This window comes from Cynocephalus volans, chromosome 1 (genome assembly GCF_027409185.1).
Source record: "Cynocephalus volans isolate mCynVol1 chromosome 1, mCynVol1.pri, whole genome shotgun sequence".
Classification (NCBI taxonomy): Eukaryota; Metazoa; Chordata; class Mammalia; order Dermoptera; family Cynocephalidae; genus Cynocephalus; species Cynocephalus volans.
Genome location: NC_084460.1, coordinates 222,112,168 through 222,137,804, shown reverse-complemented (window position 1 = coordinate 222,137,804; position 25,637 = coordinate 222,112,168). Strand labels below are relative to the sequence as shown.

Here is a 25,637-nt window from a genome sequence, read left to right as displayed (position 1 = left end):
AGACACTGAACATTTTCAAATGCTTATAATTAGAAGCTTGGAAATAGTGAAAAGAATTTTTTTTTTCCTTTTTTATATCTGGCAGGAAACTTAAGAAAGGCTGGACTCACTATCACAATTGGATGACTAGTTGTTCTTTAAATTCAAGCCCCTCAGCTTCTCTTAGGCCTTTCCATTGGTCTGACCTATGGGCTTTGGTGGTGTGATTTAACTGGCTCTTGGTGGGGAGTGTCTTTTTAATATGAAAAATAACCACAAGGGATCCAGATTTTTCAGAGCAGCCTCTATTTCACACAGTCCGTCCCAGTGACCCATAAGAACACAAGTATGACTAGTTTAGGAGCTGAGAAAAATAGCCATTATAGTTCCTTGTGGTTCATTTTCCAGATACTGCCTCTAAAGAGGACCGATCATCCAGGATGCCCTGCACTGTCTCAACCACTGGCACCTCCAACTCACTTAATTCAGCCACAAACTGGACAGGAGGAATGTGACCAACAGTTGGTCACAAAAAAAGTAGGAAATAGCCAAATACAACCAGAGCCACAATTCTCCTGACTCAACATGCTACTATGCATACATTTTGATGCAGGGATAAAGAATATTAATTGTCTTCTCTCATTTCACTTCAATGTCCTGATCAATGCCCCTTCACTTGCTGACTTTGAGTGAAAGAGCCTTAAAGACAATTTTTTAAGTGAAAGACAGGAGCCTGCTGCATACTTCCTAAAAAGCTGGCTAGAGTATAACACGTCCTGCACTCTGGTTGAATTTCATGCAGTTAACGTCTTTTTCTAAGCTATAAGATCCTCCCTGGGTTTTTGATCTGGCCCTGACAACCCTACGTGACTTAGGAAAGAATGAGATGTAAATCCTTCAGGGATGGCTACCTCACCCCCTTTATCAATTGCTATCAGGTTAGCAATGTCATTTCAGCAATAAGGGTACAAGTTATAAGAACCAAAAAACAGCCCTCACTCTATCCCCTGTTCTCTTGGTCCCTACCTCTTCCCCACTTGGGATATTCTGTATAGGAGAGAACAGGATTGAGATCAAATTTCTGTGGAAATGAAAACAGGTGAGATAAAAAAGGGCAACTTTCAAAGCAATATCTTGAATCTAAAGGCATTAAAAGAATATGGATGCCTCATTTTGCAGATTTGTGTATAAGAATATGCAATGACTGTATTATATATTTAGGGTTCCCATAGTAAATTATTTCTATTTTCACCTCAGTGCATGCTACACATTTTTTTATATGCTGCCAATAGGCAAACAATTTCAAATTAGGTGATTATAGGTTTTCGAAAATGGAATTACTTCTGACTCTGACAGGATGCAATACTTCCTGAGTGCCTCACAAATTCAATGTAATTACCATATGTTGTAAATTTGAATTTAGGCAAACTCCAAATCAGATTCTTAGGAGCCAGAAGAGACAGGAATAACCACAAGGAGGTCTGGAAAAAATTGGATGCAAGGGAGGGATATAAGTGTGAATGCCAATAGCCACTGTTTAACGTAGACTGGTGAAAGCTTTGTTCTCTCTGCCTCCCCAAATCTTAGCACCTCACTGTCCTCATTTAAAAAAGAAAACAAAACCTTAAAGGACCCTCCTGGCTTTCAATTTCTAAGATCAAGCACAGTGGCCCAAAGATGTACAACGGAAAGGTATATATAGTGAATTTCCTTTGCCAGTCTCTTCTAGAGAGAGATCCTATAGACACAAGATAGGAACTGAAGTTGCTGAAAATCATGAAAAGCAAGAGAAAAGTAAGCATCACCTAGATTCAACTGGTCACCAAATCTACTCTATTAGGCACTGTTACAAGTAGGTTCTCGAAGTGTAGCCTGCATGCCACTAGGGGTCTCTGAAACCCACTCAGGGTATGTGTGAGGGTAAAAATATTTTCATAAAAATATTGACATATTAGTTGTTTTCTCTGTGGACACTGACACTCACAGTGCAAAAGAAGTTGTGGGTAAAACTTCTGCCACCAAAGGAAATAACTACTGTATACTTCAGCCCATGCACTCACAGTGGGGGTGGGGTGAGAGTCAGCTTCATTTAAGAATGCTGTTAGTAAAGCAATACAAATTATTGATTTTATTAGAGCTTGCTCCTTGAGTATACATCTTTTTAATTTTCTGTGTGACAAAATGAAGCTCACATAGAACAATTCTGTTGCCCACCCAAGTCCCACGGCTGTCTTGAGGAAAAGCACCTGTGCGATTGTTTGAGCTGCAAGCTGAGGGGGCCTTTCTTTCGGGGAATGCAAATTTACTTGTAAAAAATGACTGACAAGCTAAGGCGATTCAGTTTTCAGTATGTGGCAGACATTTGCTCAAAAGTGAATAAAGTGAGCATACAACTGAAAGCATTTGTTGTCAATGACAAAATTTGAGCTGGTCAAGCAAAAATTAGAATTTTGGAAAACCTGCATTCACCACCATCAGTTTGACAGCCTCCCAATACTTAAAGTATATTCTGATGAGTCTACTGATTATTGTCAAGTGTGAATGTTTTTAATAATGTAGAATAACATGTTCCAACATTTGAAAGTTCAGAACAACTCAGTGAAACAATGTTTTCCAAATGACCAATGCACAATGTTAAGAAATCATGCTGTATGTATGTGTACATATATATATATATAATGTATGGGTAAAAAGACCCATTCAAATTACAAGACAGAACAATGGATTTCAACATAACAGAGCACAAAAAGTTCATTGATACTGTTTCAAACTCTACATTACATTTACCTTTAAAAATTAATTACCACTTGATGAATTTTGCTGCACTACCAAAAAGAGAATATTCACAATTATCTGAAAAGAAAATTGTAAAAACTCCTTTTTCCAAGTGAGTATATATGTAAGGTCATATTTTCACATACATTAACCAAAACAACCTACCACAACAATTTGAACATAGACTCAGATAAGAGAATCCAGCTGCGTTCTATTAACTATACACTAAAGAGATGTGCAAAAATATAAAACAGTGTCATTAAATTTTTTTTTGCTTTGGAATATGGTTATTTTTCATGAAATATTTATGTTAATTTCTAATTTATTATTTATGCAAATATATTTTATAGTTAAATTAAATGTTTATTAAATAATACATTTTATTAAATACATACATTTCAAATTTATTTTATCTTTAATTTCTAATATAATAAACATCAATAGATTCAACCCACATAAGCAAAAGCTTATTAGGGTTTAAAATAATGTAAGAGTATAAAGGGGTCCTGACACCAAAAAATTTGAGAGCTGCTGGTTTAGATAATAGGCTTTAGATTTGGGCATATCTAGGTTCAAATTTCAATGCTTCTAAGTTGTGTGGACTTGAGCAAGATACTTAATAGCTGTCCCTCAGTATTCTCATCTGTAAAATGGAGGTTCAGGGGCAAAGAGCAATAATAAAAAGATTTCTGTAAGAAATAAATGAAATATCATTGAAAGTGCCAACATTGTGCTTAATAAATGACAAAATGATTATGATCTTGATTTCCAAAAAAGCACCATCTAGTACCCACCCACCCACACACACACCCATACATGTTGTATTCATCTTAAAAGCAGCCTCAGTACTCTCCTATCTTTCTTCTCCTGGCCTGGCCCAGCCAGCACTGATTCACAAAGATGCCTGGAAGTCCAGTTGGGAAGGCATTCACCAAGCAGTGTCTCAGCTCCTTCCCTTTTATACAAACCTCCTCCCCTCCTTGCCAACTTGCCACATTCCTCCTGCAATCCCATGCCCATTCTCTCAACTCCTCAATGAGATAAAGTGAAATAAGCATCTTTCAGAACTTCTGTAATCTCGCACTCAGGATGAAAGGCAATTTTCCATCATTACAGGCAGTTTTACGAAAATAAATTACCTGCAAGGAGAGAGAGCCTCAGTTCTACAGAATAAAGCCAGCAAATCTATCCAGCTTATCCTCACGACCATTTGAATCCTGTCATCCTGACAGCCAAAGCATCCAGACATCTGCCTACTTACACTCCATGGCCAGTGTGTTCTAACAGTCCTTGGTTCATTTCAAGGGTATTTCAAGTAATTTCAAAAGCTTGGATAAGTCATAATACAATTCTTTATTATTATAGTTCTTAAGAGTAAGAGAATGGGATTATTTCTAGCTCAATTCTTAATACAATTTGGCTCAAAGAAAATTAATTTTCTTTCTCAGAAGACTGCTTCATTTACAGAGTTATAGGTTTGTATCAAAACTCAGAACAATCCCTTGGCTTGACAAAGTTGCGGCTTAGAATGTTATCTCAGAAAAGCCCAAGACTTTAACCTTGAAATGCAAGCATGTGCCAAGAATAATTTTTTAAGGGCAAGTAGACTTTAAACTTAATACCTCCTTTTAATTTCTGAGAATCACAATCTGTTAGGCGTCAGGGTCATTTAAGATAGAGAAAATAACACTTTCTGCATGGAATTCCTTAGGACATATCATATATTATCATTTAATTATTAGTAGATATTATTTCCAACAAGTATAACAACAAACAATAACTATCATATACTGAGTAACTACTATGTATCAGATCCTATATTAGGTTTTTTCTAAGTTATCTTACCTAATCTTTACAATATTCCTATTAGGTAAGTACTATTATCCTCATTTTATAGATAAGAACTTAACTTAGGTCACATGGTAAGTAAGTACAGAGAGCTTATATAACCTATCATAAGTCAAATAACTAAAAAGCGGCATGGCAAAAATCTTATTAAAAAAAGAACTTTAGGCCAGCCCGTGGCTCACTTGGTAGAGTGCGGTGCTGATAACACCAAGGCCACAGGTTCGGATCCTATATAGGGATGGCCGGTTTGCTCACTGGCTGAGCGTAGTGCTGACAACACCAAGCCAAGGGTTGAGATCCCCTTACCGGTCATCTTTAAAAAAAAAAAAAAAAAACTTAAAATATCTCTCTTTCCATAAGGCAAATGGGCACCCAATTATCTTTCTATTATGGTACCTTAAAGAGTGCAATAAAATCTATGGATCCCTTACATAGCACCCTGCATTCCAAGAATTCCCCCATTGTAGTAATTGATTATTTTCATCATCACTGAGTAATTCTTCAGAAGATTTCCCAATCAAATGAGGTCAACCAAGTCAGCCAGTTTACATAATAAAGAGTCCAGTTCAGGTTTGGGTTTTCAGGACAGGCAAGATAGGTCAAAATTTCAGTGCATGATTTCAATCCATGTAAATTTTTGCCAGGAATTGGTTGCACACAACCAGACAATGCACCTCCATGAATTTTTCTGTGGCTAAAGCCAAAGCTTTCATGAGTGTCTCACATAGGTTGTGGACAAGGGAAAACTGCAGCTGGTGAAGATGAAAGAAACATAAGAATCTTTCAACATGCCTATAGTATCCTAAACAACAAACTACTCCAATTGCTTGCAGATTGTACTGGCTTCAACCCAACCAGGGCTTTTCTATTTAGCCAACTTGTATTGGAAATGATCATCTTGCTTTGGTATTTGATGGTCAATTTCACATTATTTCAGCAATGCTTGAAGAAAAGCCTTTTGACAATATGTAGAAATCCTGGCTGCAGCCCATTTCACCATTTTCAGTCAAAGAGTGCCAAAGGCATGGGGTTGGGCCATACCAAATGGAATCTAGTTCCTGATCCATAAATATTGGAAAGAATTTGAATTTTCTAGGTTTGGATGCCCAACTATATTAAACTACCACCATCTTCACCCCCAACAGACAAGCTTCATTGCTTTGATCCCAGAGCACTGATTATCTTGTTTATTTTCAAAGAAAGAGTTGCCAGGGTAAGCTATATAGGGAAAAGAACAGAGCATTTTGTGCCAAAACACCTAGCTCACGACAGCTGTAGACTTTGTACAATTCACTCACCTTCTCTAGTCCTTAATTCTTTTAATCTGTAAAATGAGGGATTAGGCAATCCTTACTTCCTCTCCCAGGTCTAAAATTATGATTCTATGCTTCATTGTTCTAAAGTCCGTTTTCTGAGACAAAGGATAGAATCATTTCATTTTTTTCAACACTTCATTCTCAAGGCAACAAACCTGTCAGGTTATCATTTGGGAAATGAACATTCTCACCCAAACTCCATCACACTATAAATCACACTAGCATTTCTACAATTTAGAAGAACTTATCCTGAAATAACTGTACTAATTAACCATTTGAATGGCTCATGCCCAGATCAGTCTGAAGTAGAAGTAGACTGATATTTATATAATACATCTACTTTACAGGATATTCTGTAAAACTATAATATAATACACATATAAAATTTCATTTACAATAGACCTGCAGAGGTCACAGGGGAAAATTCTAAAAGATCAAAAAGTCTATAATCCTCTCATCATAAAGCTGAAAGAATCAAAGCGCAGTGGGGTAAAATAACTTGCTCAATGTTAAACAGATACTTTGGGCAGAACTAAGGCTGCAAAATCAGATACCTGATATTCTGCCTTGGAGATCAACCATCTTATTTTAAGGTTCTGTACAATTATGCCATCCCAGGAGTAAGGGAGAATAAAATAGAGTTGTACTTGCCTGAGGCAAATCAACCATGCTGCTGTGTGAAAGAAACTCTCAGAAGTGCTTAGTGCAAAGATTCCCCGAACTTTATTTTCCCAGAGTGGATTTAGACGTCATGGTCCTGAGATCTTGAGATGTATGAAAAAGAGACTCAGAACAACATGTCTGAGTGCAATGAGGTGGATCACGTGACATCTCTCCAGCTTCCATCTCCTTCTAGCCAGAAACTCCAGGGAATTGGGGAAAGCGGAAGAAAGCAGCTTCAACTAACCAGTTTGGAGAGCTACAGTGAAGGCTTCAAAATTTTCCAGTTTCTCAGTCTACATCCACTCGAGGGTCCCTGATTGCCAGAGAATTGTTATACACAGACGAAACCAAGCACTTATCACAAATGGCCCATTATTTACTGCATCCAAAGAAATAGAGATTTATTATAAATACTCCAAATCAAGGATTATCTGTCCTGCTCTTACTGATTCTTGTACAGTGAGCAATTACCAACAAAGATTCCACCCATCTCAACCTGTGTCTTTTAACTTATAACGAACAATAACGAAACCAATTCTTTGGATATGATTCAGTCACTTTGTAAAGTGTCCAAAAGCTGTAGAGCTAACATGTGAAAGGGGCATACTTACCCAATGTGGTTGGTTCTTAAAGAGATTTCCAGTTCTCTCAGCACTTGTGTAGATTCTTGAACACGCCGTCTGAATTTCTATAATTCAAGAACACATATTCTTGCAAAACATATTTTAGCAACTGCTATAACTGCAGATTACTTATAATAAGTTTAATACAATATGAAAAATATCTTCACTTTTAAAGTGGGCTTCTCTCACATTCTCACATTTCTTTTTTTCTTTGCAAAGCACACAAATTTTTCTCATCATGAAAATCAGCTTATGGAAAAAGGACTAGAAAAACTACTACATGAAATAAGTGTTTTGAGTAAGTAGATCATTTTTTTCCTACCCCACAAATACAACAGTATTCACCAATATATTTATGAGTTGGAGACCCCAAGACCACCCCCAGTTTCAATGATTCACTAAGAGGACTCACAGGACTCGGCATATAGTTACACTCATGGCTATAACGTATTACGGCAAAAGAATACAAAGCAAACATCAGCAGAAAAAAGGTGTACTGGGTAAAGTATGGAGGAAACCAGCGTAGGCTTCCAGGAGTCCTCTCCGTGAGGAGTCACAAATGGCAACATGTATGTAACTCTTTAGAGACTCAGTGTCCAGGGTTTTTATTGGGGGCTGCTCTCCTAAGCGCTCTCTGCTTAACACATAACCAAACTTCCAGACTCCCAAAAGGAAAACAGGTATTCAACATAAACTATGTTGTTTTCATAAGCAATTTAGGCACAGTAAGCCAGTCTTATCAAGGAATGGTTGGAACCCTCCCAAATTACAAGTTCCCAAATTCCAGCCAAGGGCCCAACCTTGCAAGCAGGCCTTTCTAAGGATAGCAGTCTCAGGCCTGCTATGTTAATTCTTTCCTGCAGAACATAACATGTTCCAAAAATAAACATTCAGAGTTACCCCTGCCCCTTATTCCTCACTTGGAAGGTCCTTCCTCACTCCTGTCCCTACACAGAATGCCCTTCCTCATTCCCTTGCCTATCAAAACCCCACCTATCCTTTCAGGACTCCCCCAGGCGCAACACTTCTGCAACTGCCTAATGACTCGGTAGAACTCAAGTGACTCCTCCTGCATCATATTATCTTCGGAACAAACGGCTCAATTTTCAGCTGGACTCTGGACTACAGAGAAGCCGTGGCATTCACTTCTCTAACACATACACAATGAGTGCTAACACTCTGCATTTCTAAAATGTATCCCGAATGCTTTAAAACACTTCAAAGAGAAATCATGTGTCTGTAGAGACCAGCAAAAGGAGCCAGCCAGGATCCACTAGCAGCCTGTACTATCCTCTCTCCCCTCCTCAAATACGAGAGCCCAGGGATGAGCCCGCAGAGGCAGCTGAGCCCTGGAGGAGCCACACAATTGGTCTCATTTCACAACTGCAGAGCAGCAAAGGCCCCGACTCCTTTCTTCATGGTCTGTAGCCCTTCTCCATGCCAGACATGAGCACAACCTCCCAAAGCACTGACTAATAACCGCCTGGTATTAAACGAGGAGGCTGGTTTGGAGGGTTCTGGTCAGAGATATCTAATTTAGGCTCTTCCTTCCCTGCCCCAGAGAGTTTCGTTGAAAACTATTGAGAAGAAAATCTAAATAGAATATGCTTGAGAAAATTTTTTAAAGAGCAAATTAAGTATCTTCTATTCAATTTGAACAAAAGATTAATGAATGAAATATTCGAGGACTCCAGACACAGTTACAGGAAGACTGCTCAGCCTAGGCCGTCTGGCTAAAAATTAAAGCCCTGATTTGTAATCCCCCCACCCCCATCATAACGCAGCCGAGAATTTTTAAGCTCATTTTAACTGTAAGCCATGCCTTATTCCAAACAAGACTCCCTTTTCCAGGCTTTAAGCATTACAATCATGTTGTGTGAAACAGGTCATTTCCTACTAAGCAGAGGTGGTTAATCCAACATCCATTTTACTTTTCTGAGCTGAATGATTGATATGGAGAGATGAGGCACAGACCCAGCAAGGCCATTCAGGTTGAACACACAGTCCAGGGCAGAGAAGTCAGGCCCAAATAGACAGCTTCTGAGCCGCTCCTCTTTATTAAGTTATTTGTGTGAAAGCAAACACTTTCTGAGAAGTACATTTGTTGTTTTTGGTTTTTTCTCTTTGCCTTAACCCAGAAATAACCAATCTAAGGAGAATTGGGACTGTGCCAGGAGAAAGCCCACCTTCCCTGTAAGCACCTTCCTTCTTAGGGAATTTGGGACTGGGAGTCTAAGAAGCACTCTCTAGGAGTATACATATTTTCTCCTTTCTTTTCAGAATTTGGAGAACGTCAAGATTACCGCTTTGGGATGGAGCATACTCTGCATGAGGAGAGATCTTGGTCTTGTGTACAAACATTGGCATTTCTGCCTTACTCAGCTCAGGTGAACGTGCCTAATGCTGGGGTCTGAGCCATGCAGCCTGGAGCTTCCAAGTTGGGGGATTTCTGAAAACCTTTAGGAATCTATTCTAAAATAGAATCTTGCTGCCACTATGCAAATAAACAGTACACAAAAACACCTGGGTTTTTTTGGTTTTGGTTTTTGGGGGGTGGGTCGTGGGGTTGTATTTTGTGTGTATGGGTGTGTCTTCTTGTATAGTCCTCTCTAACCTGATGAAATTAAGGCCGCTACATCCATAAAGAAGGAGACAAGAGGGAAACTGACAAGAATTAAGCAGCTGTCTCATTTGGAGGGCCTGACAACAGGTCTTTGAAAAAAAGTGCATGTGCCCTATTTGAGGGGAGAAGTATTATGATACCTTGACAGGTACATTCTCAGAAGGCAGGGCTGTGTCACATTCAAGTCACATATGGCATACAGCCGACAGTGAAAGTCTGTACCCCACTTTCATCATCACTCTAGATCTTGTTCTTCCTTGTCTGTATGTTAACCACAGGACAAAGGCCTAGGAAACTTCCAAAAATAAATAATAGCAGTTCTCCATTGCATGACTTTTGGGGGGACTGTGGGGGGCGGGGAGAAAGGATTAGAGTAGAAGAAGATGAAGAAAAAAGAGAAAGTTTTTTTAAAATACAAGAGCCAAGAGCCTGGAAATAGTAGGTAACCAGGAAAAGTGTGCCTTTCTTTTCTCATGAGTCACATACTGAAACAACAGAGGGAATTCAGCTTGAGATGTTTTTGCTGGAGCCTTGAAAGCAGTTGTGGAAGGTCAATGGAAAAACAAGTGTTATCTGGTGAAGAGCCCCTTCACCCCTCTTGACCAAGGACAGCTCTGCCCTGAGACACTGCAGGACCAATCCAGGCCCGCAGGGCTGTGCCAGGCTACATGCTTTACCACAAGGCATCGGTTTAAACCAATTGTGTGGCTGCACAAAGCAGGGCTTGTTTGTAAAAGGAGAGAGTCCGCTGAGAATGGAATCAGCTATTCTTTCCTTACCTCCTTGGGGCCAGAGGCAGGGGCTGGGGCAGGAGGAGCTGCTAAAAGCATCAACACAGGATGCGAATGCACAGCTGGGATGACAAAGCCCCAGTGATTTCTCAAGGTCTCTGGAAATGCACCAAGGCATGAAAGACAAGCATTCCCTTTGCAAGGCCTGCTTTTCTAGAAGCCTAAACACCTCTGGGCTGGACTCACTGCCCTGTGTAATTGAAAATAGCAGTGGCTCAATAACCATCAGAGGTACGTGACTCCCATCTCAGGAAAGTACTTTAAACACATGCCCAAGTGAGAAGTATGGTTTGTTTCTTTGTCTCCTCATGTTGCTGGCCTTCAAAAATTATTTTCCTGGAGGCTCTGGCAGAGGCTGTAAGGCAGAGGAAGGAAGGTCTCTTCCAATGCAGGGGGGTTTTGCCCACTAATGAGGAAGCAATGACAAAGTAGAAATAAATCCATCTTACCTTCCTGGTTACAGCTGGATCCAGATAGCCTTTGAGCTTTTGAATGTAAGTATGGGGAGGATTCTTCACCTGGAATCGTTCCTGCAGGAACAAAAATAAAAAGCATGAAAGGTATGGAGGCATGACAGAGATACAACAAACAGATAAATGTTACTGACCCATGACCAAAATGCATTCACAGCATGAATGTGGCCCTGCAAATAACCATTACATACTAATTGTTTTGAATCTTTGTAGTAGATGATGTGATCCTCTCTTTGCATAGGAGGAAAATGAATGCTCAGAGGAATGCAGTACTTCCCTCTGGTGACACAGCTAGTTAGGGGTAGAAGTGGGTTCCAACCCATGTATGTCCAACCCCAGAGTCTATACTGCTCCCTATGTAGGGCCGTGCAGCTCTAGTTGTAGGAATGATGCTCTGCCCATCCTGTTTCAGGTCCTCTTTTAGCAGGATTTCAATCTATCACATATTCTTTTGAATATCTTCAATGTTGGCAAATCTTTGTCTTTTGGAATATTTATTTTATCTTTGAAAATAAGCAAAGATGTCACTCAAACTGGATAAAACTAATGTGTTTTTAAAATGAGTAATGAGTCCATTGCTAGGAGACTGGAATGTGGGAGCATGTATGGATTTATGTGCACATGCACGCACGTGTGTTACCATTAATGGTAATGGTTCCTAAGGCATTTCCAAATTAGAAGATCCAAAAATATTCTGAGCAAAGGCACAGCCATTGGAACAAGCATAAATATATATTATATCCCAGGGTGATATCTGAATGTGGGTCTGGGGCAGGGCCTGAGAATCTGCATTTCTAACAAGTTTTAAGCTGATGCTGCCCACAGAGGGACCACACTTTGAGAAACTCATGAACATGTTTATCAGGTTTTATAGACCATAATGTCCAAAGCAGAATAGGCAACAGTAAAAACTTGGGTGAAAACCAAATGTCTACAAACCATAAAATGAATAAGTACTTATATTACATTCTTACAATGGTATAGCATATTACAATGAAAATGAACAACGTACTGCATGTTCCTACAGACGGACTTTATAATCCTGATGTTGAGCCAAAAAGAACATAAGGCAAAATTACACTTTAGTGGTTAGGGATACATACGTACTCAGGTGGTAACACTATACATATATACGTATAACTTTATATTGGGGGGTTGGGGGGGTATATTTGGAGATGGTCAGCCTAAAAGTCATGGTTGGAGGACTGTAGTGGGGGCAAGGGTTGTGATCAGGAGAGGAAACACAGAGTGCTCCCAAGAGGCCAACAACATTCTATTTCTTGACCTGACCAGTAGTTACACAGGTGCAGCTTTACTCTACTTGGTTTCACAACCTTTCCCATATGTATGCTGTGCTTCTCATACACAAAAAAGTTTAAACAAATCAGATCTAAAAGAAAAATATTTGTCATGAAATGGGACAATTCTTGGGTGTGTGTGTGTGTGTGAAACCTACCCAAAAGACGTTTTCCTAGTAACTCCTTTTAACCTGATTATTGCTTACTCCACAATAAACTGCTTCAGTATTTCACAATACTGACAATCATCCAGTATGTTTAAGCATTTGTTTGTCCTATATAAGCTTATATTTCTCCAACACAGGGAACCACAACATTCTTCCTGGCCCTCTCAAACCTTGCTTGATCACAGATTTAGAAACGCTAAAGATCTTACTAAACTTGAAAAGATCATCTTATTATTGAAAATTTATCTTTTATTATTGTTTAATACTTTAAAATAGGAGGAAGTAAAAAAATAAAATAGGGGGAAGTAGGTTGTAGTTAGACAGCTATTAATATTTCCCCTTTATTTAAAAATGATCATGGTGAATTTTATAGTACATGAACTATATCTCAAAGCTGTTATTAAAAAAAGATCAGCATAGTGTTTCTAAATTATTCTCCCAAATTTTCCATCCTGAGAGGAACTTCTAAATAATGATTCATAAGTATTTGACATCTTTAGTGTCATCACTGTGCCAGTGTATAAAGCCTTTTTTCTTTTTTTTTTTTATCATTATCATTTCACTAAGGGATCGTTCTGCCATGGGGATTTAGCAATAGCCCAGCTGAGGGCTAAAATAATCACAAGAAGCTCTGAAAAATGAACTGATGAGCTATCTAGAAACCAGTCATTATTTCCAACCTTGCATATGACAACAGCTGATGCCAGAGAGATACTGGGATAAAAATAAAAATTATACTTTTTAATAATACAATGCCAATAATTGAAATTTTTTTTAAAAAAAACCTATGACCAATGACAACTCAAAGTCCGCTCTCCTCTGCTATAGCAAATACCTCTATCCCTAAATATAAGGTCCCTAATGTATGAAACAACAAATTATAACTCTGGCCAATGCAGTATTTGCTTCAGGACCTAAAATGTGAACTTGCTGACAGCTGTTGAGAGACTTCTAATTTTTTGTTCTTATAAGCTATGTCTTCACAATAGAAGAGCCACATTTATTCCTTTAAAATAACAAAATTTGGTTGAGTGGCACATGTAACACATCGGCATTCACTCAATTAGTGAATCCCATTTTCAACGGTCGGTAAATGCAGCTTTTCCACTTCCTACTTGAGACTGTGGTGACTCAAAGGAGCTTTCTCAAGTATACACATTTACTGGTCCCATTGACTTGACTATATTTCCTTAAGACCTGAAATTATGGACAATGTCTAAACTTAATAAACTGTTACTTTTTCAAATGTGCTTAACATTTGCTCTTGTGTTTTTAGGCACATTTTTCTCTTGTTTGAGTAACTTACTGATGTATTTCCAAGAGAGAGAAAATAAAGAAACCTGATGCTTTAAAACACAGTTGGTCACATTATATTTACTTATAAGAAAACTCAGCCTACTTACAGTGATCCAAATATAACTGTTAGGGAGGAAGAATACAAAGCCCCACTTGTTTCACTAAAACTTGGAGTTGTTTGTCTAATATCTGAAGGAGCTACTGTCTGAGTTATAAATTCAGCACCTGATTCACCAAAACTTTCTGTTTTCAATAAAGACAGTAGAAACATTTGGGGGAATACAATGGAAAATTTCAGCACCTTGCTAAAACATTTATTTTGAAGGACTTTGGATGCATTACAGGCATCATAATTATTTAAATTAAGACCTTTTTTCTCTAAATATCAGAATTTTAGATTCTGCATTAAAACACAAAACTGCCATGGTTGGCAGTTTTCAGTTTTCCATCACCCTCACTTCTAGAAATACTTCCTATCCCACTGACTATTTTCAATAAATAGCATATGGGATAAATAGCTATTACCTGCTTGCTCAAAGTCATTGATATGGGTACCTTAATTAAGTACTCAACTTGAGTTACACCGTATAGAAATGTTATTCTCAGGGACAAAAATATTCTTTAATCATGGCAATTTATCAGCATGAATTGATAAGTGAAAGAGCTTTTAAAATATAAATGTCCTTCCAAATGTCTAAGCACACAGTATCACCAATACCCTGACCTCCTGCCATTTATCTCTCTGTGTGATCAAACTTTCTTTATGAAATGTTTCAGGATGGGAAATATCAATTGCTCCAGGTTCTTAATCATTCCCCACAAGCAGTCAAAGAAAGGAACTTGGAGTCATTTATTAACATTCAGGTAAACTAGACCAACAAACTGCATTGTCAGGGGTTTGGAAGGAAAGAGAGGGTGAGAATGGGCCTTAGAATTACAGAATCTTCATTAAGTTTCCATGTCATTTGCAAATATTTTACTTTTATAAATTAGTGTTAGGAATTCAGTTTCTATTCAGTACCTCTCTCTGGTAATGATCAGACAATTTCTTCTCACTGTTAAAAGTGACATCATTTATGCAAGCCCAGGAATATGATTACCTTTTTGTGTGGGGCAGCACTTTTTACTTCTCAAAGATCATTAACTTATCTTTCGATGACACTTCATAGTTTATCATATTCTTTAGGCCTCTTAGCACACTCAAGCCTACATACCTGATATGTGGCAAGTAGACAGTAACTCCACCTTATAGATAAGGAAATAGGCTCAGAGATTAAATGACTTGCCTGAAATAATATACATATAGGTCAGATCAAAGGTTCATACTCAGATTTTCTGACTCTCTGATCCTTTTTCTTCTCACTACACTGTAATAAGCATGTTTATCTTGAATTTAATAGTAGAAAAGTTTTTTAAAAGGTGGAAACACCTTTCTTCATTAAGTCCCAGTATGTAGTAGAATACTTGACACACAGCTGGTCCTCAATAATGTTCAAAGAATTAAACTTCTTGTAAATGTCATATACAAGTCACTTCTCTCATAAACTACAAGTAAGCATTTAACATTTAAAAATACACACACACACACACACACACACACACACAGAGACTGTAAACGCACACAAGGCATACACCCAGCAGATGCAGTGACGGACACAAGTCAGCCAAACACATTATCAGAGCTAAAGGCCATGTGTTGATGGGCCTTTGCTGTGTCTTTAATGGTTCTGAAACTATCTAATGCCTTTCATAATTACACATTTCTCATTAACCCAATCCACTAAGGTTTGTGCTAGCCACCCCTTCCCCTACTGATCACCAGGAAGGTTAGGCTGCCTACACACAGGCCTGCCCTGCAGAGAAAGAAAAGACAAAGCATTTGTTGGACTCCACTTAACAACTAAGGCTCAAGTTTCCTGCAACCCAAATTGAAAAACCAGACCATTCTTAAAAGAACTAAATGAAGGGTCTGTGACGGGAGGGTACTAAGTTAATTAGTTAAGTCACAGTAAACAGAACTCATCAACCATGCTACAACATGGCCTTTTCTGTTAGACACAGCAGGCAGCCTTAGATTCTGTCTAACTAGCTGAACTGTTTCTTTGGGATCTCCTCTCGCTGCATGTCCCCCTCCCTTTTCTCCACTTAAATCTAATAGGGATTGTCATGGAAAGTTTTTCAGCTAAAGGCTTGGAATTGGACATTATGCCCATCTAGCAAAGCTTTTCTGATCTTTTACATCCTCTCCATCCATGTATATAATTAAATGAGAAATTAATTGAGGTTAATTTGGTGTGAGCTGGACTTATGACAGGCATGTTATAAGCATTTCCGCTCCATAAATCATATTTGGATAAACAGCTCCAAAATTCCATTCAAGTTTATCATATACCTTAATATTCAGAGGTTTAAGGAAAGAAATTATAGTAAAACATCTGAAAATAGAGGAAGTCTCTAGGAAATGAGTAGCTCTCAGGTCACACCCTTACTGTTGAGTTTCTCTCGCTGTTTGGATGGCCACACAGTCACTGGCTCTATTTCAGTAGTGTATCAGCAGAACTACATAAACTGCTTAAACATCGTTAGGGATGAATTAATGTCACCATCATTATGCCATTATTATTTTATTATTCTGATCCTATACTAATTCACTTTAGATAATCAAAATTCAAAGGGTCTTGCTTTTGTGCACATAAGCTCACTACACTTGAATGTTTTTCTTCCTAGAAGCTGGAAGTAGTTGGGCATCCTTTCCAAATGCTGAGTAAGCAAACTGTAGTCTCTAAGCCATAATTAGAACCAGCACCACTGTTACTAGTGAATACTAATTTGCAAGGTTTAATTTGGTGCTCAGTGCTCTTTAGAGTTACATTGACAGGAATAATCCATGTCCTCAAGGGGTTTACTCTCTAAAATGGATAACACTGACACAAATAGATGGGGAGAAGAAAAAAAAGAGAATAAAATATTGCTTTAATATTGTACACAGAGTGAAACGATTTACACAGTATAGATAGAACAGGCCAAGAATAGTGCACCTGCATGGGTTGGGGTGGGGGGAGGGTATCGCCAAAACCAATTAGAGTTCCTAAGCAGGAAGGACTGAGGTAAGGCTTTGACAGCTCAGCCCTCACAGGGCTAACAATTTATACAGACAACAGTTTACACAAATAGTCCTAGATTCCCCCAAGGAATTGAGAGTACCAAAGTCCCCAAAAGAACACAAATTTCTTGTTCACTAAAAGACAAAGAAACTCTGAAATTTCAGACAGGGTGCCAGACTGTCCCATCTACAGAGAGTATGTATATGAGTGTGTGGGTAATGGTAAGAAAGGAAAGGACCATTTAGAGAAAAGGAAAAAGTATTAAGACTCTATTTACTATAATAGATGGCCAAGAAGGCAAGTTCTGATGGTATTTTAATTTGTATAACTACCACCAGAGGAAGCTAGTACCAGCTGTGCTACTATTTACAATGATCCCTGTGGTTATCACTGGATGAAAACATTTTGCTAAACATATTCCTGCTTCTGAACATTTTAATTTTTGCTATCACATTTAGATACACAGTTTCCAAGTACTAACATGAAAAATACCAAATTTAAAAAAATTGGGGGGAGTCCTTTTATTCTTTCACTCATCCAGAACACATTATATGAGACACTGTAAAAAGTACAAAAAGAAATAAATTCAGTTCCAAAGCATTAAATCTCCTCTTTGAGATACAACAGACATAGCTGTGATACAAAGTAGAATATGATAAGAGCCATATGTGATCCTCCTGAAGTTCAAAGAAAGGTGAAGCTCTTTCCAACTGAGATGATCAAAGGAATCTCCCTGGAGTAAGTGGCTTTTGAATTGAATTTTGAAGAATAGGCAGAGTATAGACATCCTGGGATGGTGCACAAGGCAGGAGACAGAGGAGTTTTCCAGATGGGGGAACATGGGAACAAAGGCAGAGAAGCATGGGGCATGTGCTAGTAACTTCAAGGGCTTTAGCTGGTTCCAGTAATCCAATTTATGAAAAGTAATAACACAAAGGATCTAAATGGTAAGTTGGAACGAACAATGGCAGATGTTAAATACTAGGTTATGAGCATAGTAAAGACAACAGGGAGTCAATCAGAAGTTTCAAATAGTAGGAAAATGTATGGATAGTGCTGCATACTCCTTTCTCCATTCCCACTTTAAAAGTTGGCCATTCCTGTACTACACTAGACTTGAAAAATCAGCACATCAGATTTATTCCACAGCCATAGTTTCTTGGAGAGCCTTGAAACATTCTTCTGTTCTGAATATAAAATCATTTTCCTAGTCAGAGAAGACAGGATAATTTTCCAAGTGTTCCATTACATCTCTCAGACTGAAAATAACTTTGGATGAAACTTTTCCAAATGCTTTCCTTTATTTAGACTAGCAGGAGTTTCTCCAAGTTCGGGGGGGGGGGGGGGGGTCCTGATCAAAACATCCTATAATTCATTTTCTAATATGTAATATTAATTTCATAGCTCATCATTTTTCCCAATTTAAAAAGTGTTTTAATTGAATTTGCTGAATTTATGATAGGCAAGGTCATACTAATAAAATGTGTTTATCTACCTCATGTTGTCCTAAGCAAAGATTCAACCACCACAGTGCTTGGCACATAGTGTTCAACAACAGTTGCTATTATTGAGGATCTAAGAACCAGATAGAGTGATGTAAGGTTGGATTTATACTATAAAACTTTTAAAATAATCTTCAAATCCTATGCTCTCCCACCTCATTGCCAAAGATTTCCTTTACTTTTAGATTGGCATTTCTTAAAATACAGACTACCAAAGACTTGCATCTAAAGCAATTGAGGACACTGTTAAATTGCATATTTTTTTGAGCCAATGTATCAAGTACCAAGGAATCTGTATTTTCTTAAATTCCCCAAGTAGGTCTTCAGTACACTAAAGCATATTAACCGTGGCTTTAGACTGTACTTTCTACTTTGGATACCTGGAAGCCTCTCTTTATTCAATCTACAAAGAAAACGTGTGTATCATTAGTAAGCAAGCACTTAGTAATATCTCCAGTTATGTTTAAAGATATAGACTTACATTATAAAGCTATAGCTACAGTCCATGCTCTCATGAAAATTTTGCAAAGTCCCTAGAGAGGAGTACTCCTATTAAAATACAAGGGGTATAAACATACCTTCTTGTTTCTTCATCTAAAATGTGGGAATATGAAACTCTCTTTCCTCCGTTTACTACATATTCCAGGACCCTTACTTAGGGATGCCTTCCAAACAGGAAAGAAGTACTGAAGATCTATAAGAGTCTCCAGAGATAATTGTGTATCATACAAATAAAACATGGGGGGGGGGGAGCAGGAGGGGGATAACAGAGTTCTTAACCTGATCAGGAAAAAAAAAAAAAAAAGACAGAATAAGCCTTAGATTTCTTATAGAAACTATTAGGCAATCCAAGACTTCGACAAGAACACTAATATTTTTCAATTACTCAAGAAATTGAAAGAATGGCAAGCTCCTATGTTAAGAATTGCTTTCCTACAAGAGTTTGGATCCTCATACCAGCCAGCCCCCTCCCCCCCGCAAAGAACTGCTTTCCTGTCTACAGTTATATACTAACTGGCTTCCCTGAAACTTCACTTGGCCCAATTCAAAAAATCTGCAAATTGTGGGAATAACTCAGAATTTCAATAGGTACTTGCTGAATTGAACTAAATTGGAAAATTTATGAAGACTATTAGTTATGTCAGTGAAATTTTAAAGGAGACAGCACGGTGGAGAAGGAAGCTGTCTTCCTCTAAAATCAATGTGCCTGAGACACGCAAAGAAAGCATCCTTGTAAACAGAACAACTGAGGATAGGAGGAAGTTATCAGATCTTAATCATGCCCTTACCACGTGTTTTCATTTAATTTAGGCATAGATGTAAACATGAGAACCAAGCTCAGAATATTAAACTTCAACATTTATCTATGGCTGTTGCTTACAGTACAGAAGCCATAAAATAATGCTCAAATGTAGAACTGAGTTTTGATAAATGCAATGATATAACATAAACCACCTCTCTACATAAAGGGATAAATGAAGTGGTAAGCGGTTGCTCAAAGGCAATATTTCTTTGGGAACAAACAACTGGAGACATATTTTAAAATACATCACTTAAAATAGCAGCAAAAATCATGAAATACTTAGAGATAAATTTAGCGAAATACGTGCAAGATCTGTACACTTAAAACTTCAAAACATTCCTGCAAGATATTAAAGAAGACCTAGAGATACCATATTCATAGATCAGAAGAGTTAATATTGTTAGATGTTGTTTCTCCTGAAATTGATCTACAGAGTCAATGAAATTCCTGTCAAAATCCTGGAGGATTTTTCTTAGAAATTGACAGGCTGATTCTAAAATTTATACAAAAATACAGAGGAACTAAAATAGCCAAAATAATTTTACAAAAGAACGAAGTTGGAGAATTCACACTACCTAATATCAAGACAGTAATCAAACCAGTGACATATTGGCATAAGGATAAAAATATAGATCGGTAGAACAGATAGAGTGTCAACATAGGCCCACACATATATGGCCAATTGGTTTTCAAAGGTGCCAAAGTAGTTCATGAAAAAAAAACAGCCAATTCAAAAAATGGTGCTGAAACAGTTGAACATTCATATGTAGGAGAAAAGTGATTCTCCACCCTTGCCTTATCCTGTGTACCCAAATTAACTCAGAGTAGATAACAGACTAAAACATAAGAACCAAAACTATAAAATCTCTAGTAGAAAACATGAGAGATGATCTCTATGACCTACAGTTTGACAAAAATTTCTCAGATAGGGCACAAATGCATGAACCACTTTAAAAAAAAAAAGATAAAGTTCATCAGAAAAACTTTTGTCCTTGGAAAGGTACTGTTACGAATATGAAAAGGCAAGTCAAAAACTAAGAGAAAATATTTTCAAAATATATGTGATAATGACTTGTGTCCATAATATGGTTTTTAAAACTTCTAAAGCTCAATAAGACAACCTGATTTTTTTAAATAGGAAAAAGATTTAAACACAATAGGTCCTTCAACAAAGAAGATACACAAATGACAAACACACAAAATGATGCTCAATGCTGTAAGTCATTAGGGAAATGCAAATTAAAACCACAGTGAGATACCAATATATGCCCATAAAAATGGCTAGACTTAAAAAGACTGATAACACCAAGGGTGGTGAGTATTTGGGACTCAATAATATTGCTGGTGAGAAGACAAAATGGTCTAGATACTTTAGAAAACACAACTGGTGAGCTTTATTGTACATAAATTATACAATTATACATCTAGTGAAGATGACTAAAAATGGTAAGTCAAAGAAGTTTTTAGATATATTTTATTTATTTTCTTTGCTACTGAGCACAGTTCTGTTTTTAAAAAGTCCATCTTGATATTTTTTTGTTGGTTTCATTCGCCCTCATTAAAAAGAAATCCACCAGAGAAAAGCCAACTAGTCAACTTTGTCAGTCAGTACTTTTGCAAGAAATAAAGCACTCCAAGGGATCCTGCAAACCTTAGTTTTACTGTTCCCAAAACATTAACATCATTCATAACTCTATTTAAAGAATGAAAAATTACGGTAATTGTGTCATAGTTTTCCATTAGTCTCTAAATGTACCTCCATACCCCCAACCATTACCATCTTCATTGTCATTTCATAATGTCTGCTTAATCTGCCATCTTGATCCAATCTTCTCTACCTCACCCCACCCTTAATACACATCCCATTCTCCTAAATAAATATTCACCTTCTAAAACATAAAAACAAAAGCGAGGTGTACTAACAACCTGAAGACCTAAATCTTAAACCCAAGCTCCAGTGGAATACTGTATACCTTCCCCTCAGATCTCCCACCTTAATTTCACATTTAACATAATAAACACATACATCAACCTCACATCTTTCTTTCCATCTTCAGATCACAAGATTAAGCCAACTATCTGTGACCCACATGGTGAAAATTAGTCATTAAGCCAAGCTCTCAGAGGATACCTGAGGACGACAGGCAGAGAAGGGAGGCAGAAGTCGGTCCTTCTAAATGGGTCATTGCTGAGGACATTTGCTGGGAGATATATAAGCACATACCCATCCTATCAGGAGTGCAAAGAGTTTTAGATGAACTTGGGAAGTTACATTCTGTCGGAAAATATCAGTACATATATCAACAGCTGAGTGGTTGTGTCAGTGACTGTAAAGAGAACTAGCAGTGACTTTAAGGGTAAGAAACATCTGCCTAATGATGGTATTTCTAGTATCTGAAGATGCTGCTGCAAGCCTTGGTCTCATCCAAAGCGAGTATCTACCATGATGATGTAGAATATACACAGTCTCTGTCCCTTCATATAGCTGTCCGTTTCTTATAAAACCCAATCCACGTTTCTAATTCCTTTTCTTCCTGTCTCCCTGCACCCCTAGTATCTTTAGTACCATTAGAAATCAGAACCAATTTACCTTGTACTGCTATTTAAGTGAGATCAAAATGTTGTTTTACTACTGCAGCAGGAATAAAGACCACAGACACCTCAATTTCCTCAATGACCTTAGAAAATGACTTGTTTTTAAAACTCTCTTTCCTTGAAAGTTCATTGAAAATGCTACAAGCAGCTATGGAGAGAGTACGCAGGTGGGCTCAGAGTTCTCCATTACATATTTAGTCTTTCTGGAGTTGACTTTTAAGAGTACGTCTTTTTCATTCTCTCATTACACAAGATTCAATATAATGTTTTCTGAAGCATCATGGTCATAGCATCTACCACATCATTCTCCACAGTGTGAGCTCAATAAATCATTTAACTGACTGATAGTGAAGCTGCAATCTCATGCTGATCTGCATCATCAACTGGCAATTTTTTTCAAAAAAGTGTTTCCAAACTATTATTACTATGATTTTTAAACATAAAAATTTTCAGAATCAGGCATCAATAGACCTCAGTTTCAATATCAACTCAAACACTTCCTAGACAACTTCTAGAAAGCCATTTGACTTTTCCTTTTTTGTGAAAGGCAAACAAAAACAGCCTTCCACAGCAAAAATTATGAGTTAAATACCCAAGTGTTAAAACAATGGAAAGAAGTATTTGTATTACCTGGTAGAAACTCTTGCCTAACACATCTTAATAAATCACTTAAATTTGCTTAGCAAGCATTTTCTATAATATAGTGTCGAAGGTCAACCTCAATCTAACCCATGTGCATTAAATTGCTATATGATTCTCCATTTCCAGTAAGTGTCGTTTACAAAAAATGCTCATATGATAAAGTTTATTTCAAACAATATAAACAAGTAGTTTAAGCCAGCTCAAACAATTAAGTAACTTTATTGGGGGGTGAGAATCTTCAATTCCATTTTGTTTTACCAGGCAGGAAGGCAGAAAATATGAGGTTCGTTTTGGCAAAAGGTAGACTAAAAGTTTCAAATTGAACCAAGCCCTTGGCATCTAGCTCTGGCAATGGATGCTGAAGAGCACTTCTGACAGAGATTTATATCAAGACACCAAAAAGGCCTAGCTTAAAAAGGAATAATTCTTTCTTCTTCTCTTCAGACTACATTCCTCCCTCTTCTCTTCCCAGCACCAACCCCTATAGGGTAGGCCTGCTTCTTTTTTCCCCACTATAAAAGCTGTATGACAAAGGAAACCTCTGGAAGAAGAAAGATGTAAAGTAAACTCAATTCTAGGTTCAGACCCAATTTTCCAGGATTCCAGGGATATTAAACCCCCAAAAAGCTCACATACAAAGAGTTGGCATCTGCTCCTTTGATTGCTTCTCCAGTATTTTAGAATCCAGGAATCAGAGACCTGGCAAAAGTCCTAATGGAAGGGAAACTTCTTTCAGGCAGGAAATAGGAAGAAATCTGTCCTCTTTTCAACAGCAATTAACTCAGTACCTTTCCTCAGGTTTGAAGAACTCAAGAAAAAGGATACAGTTCCTTCAAAATCTCAAGCAGAAGACAGACAAAAGACAAAATGTTTTTTTTGTTTTTTGTTAAGTTTGGCAAAAATAACCAGCCAATTCTTGCCCGGCACACTGCTGGAACTCAGTACAAACCACGTGGTACTAGCAACCACTTGGAGTCTTTTCCCTGACTCCAAGTATTACACGACATACCCATTATGGGAAAACTCAGATCCACACCCTCTCACCTCACTCTTTGCTTTCCCATCACCTATACAGCAAATGTCTATTTGATGAATGAATTAATGAACACATAAATAAGAGCTAGTTTTAATACTGAATATAACCTAAAGCAAATGAATCATCTGCCTGTCAAAATTGGTAATCGTGGCAGTGACTAGCAGTAGCTGTTCACTAAACATTTTCTTCTACTTTCTGGACATTTAGCTGGTCTACATTTCTCATCCTCCTTTGCAGGCCTAGTCAATAAGAGTGCAGGGGAATGTGCACCACTTCCAGACCTGGCCCAGAAGACTTCCCAGGTGTGCCCCTGCATGCTCTTCCTCTTTTTGACTGGAAAGACACAACCCCCAAGTGAAGCTGAAGCTTTATGTTTATAACAGCCTCACCCGAGCCTTTGATTGTGCAAAATTTACCCCTTGATGACCAACAATATCCAACTTGGATTCTTAGATGAATGAAAACCTTAGTATATGAACCATTATACATCTTGGTGTCTGCAGTGGATTGAACAGGGATCCCAAAAAGATATGTCCATGTCCTAACCCCTGAACCAGTGAATATGACCATATTTGAAAAAAGGGTCTTTACAGGTGTAATGAGTTGAGGATCTCGAGATGAGATCATCCTGGATTATCCAAGTGGGCCCTAAATCCAATAAATGTCTTTATAAAAGACAAAAGATGAGAAGACACAGACAAAGGGAAGAAGAGAAGGCAGCCATGTGAAGATGGAGGCAGGTATCGGACTTAGGCAGCCACAAGCCAAAATATGCCTAGAGCCACCAGAAGCTGCAAGAGGCAAGGGAGGATTCTCCCCTGGAGACTTTGGAGGGAACAGGGCCCAGCCAACACCTTGATTCTGGACCTCCGGTCTCCAGAACTGGGAGAGAACAGAGTTCTGTTGTTTTAAGCCACCAAATATGCGGTAATTTGTCACAGCAGCCATAGGAAACTAACACAGCATCTACTTGTTATCCTATCATTTTGGAGCACATAAAACTACCAAAAAAAATTTCATTACTTCATTCAGTAATTGTAGTTAGTAATGTTTTAGGCAGTAACAATAACAGGATTGTTATTTTGAAACTTTTTTATATTATAGGAAAAGACAAATAATTACATTAATGTTAGAAATCAAACATTTCAACGTAAAAGAAAAGTAATAATTATACAATCAAAGATTAAGTAAGTTAATAATAAAAACTGATTTGGAAATATTGATATGAACTCATAATTTTTGGACATGTATGTTCAAGGGCTAGACAGTTAAACTGAGAAGCGAATTTGCCCAGCAGCTATGGTGACCTGTCACTCTCACATTCTCTCCTCTAATACCACCTCCACTAAAAAGAGCAGGGCTCCTTAGAGAGATGGCTTATTCTAGGTCTGGGGCAAGCAAGGTACAAGTTAAGCCTAAGATCATTTCTGTACCATAAAACAAGCTAAGGATTAATGGGGTCCTGTCAAAAGAACACAGGAGCCAACACAAAAGGGTTCCCATAGGTCAAAGAAATGATAACATGAGCCTCAAAAATAAAGTCATGTTGACTGACAATGACTTTACAAAAATGCACAAATTCACAATGATACTCAAAAAAGGA

General features: G+C 37.8%; 1 protein-coding gene across 3 annotated transcripts in view; it reads right to left on the bottom strand.

Moving 5' to 3' along the window:
* FMNL2 (formin like 2) overlaps positions 1 to 25,637 on the bottom strand; it is a 281,747-nt gene that overhangs the window by 85,054 nt on the left and 171,056 nt on the right. For all 3 annotated transcript variants that reach the window (XM_063094051.1, XM_063094061.1, XM_063094070.1), the window contains exons 3-4: positions 11,068 to 11,148; positions 7,193 to 7,269 (exon numbers count right to left, since the gene is read on the bottom strand). In XM_063094051.1, coding sequence (XP_062950121.1) covers positions 7,193 to 7,269; positions 11,068 to 11,148 — 158 coding nt within the window. The remainder of the gene's footprint in view (positions 1 to 7,192; positions 7,270 to 11,067; positions 11,149 to 25,637) is intronic.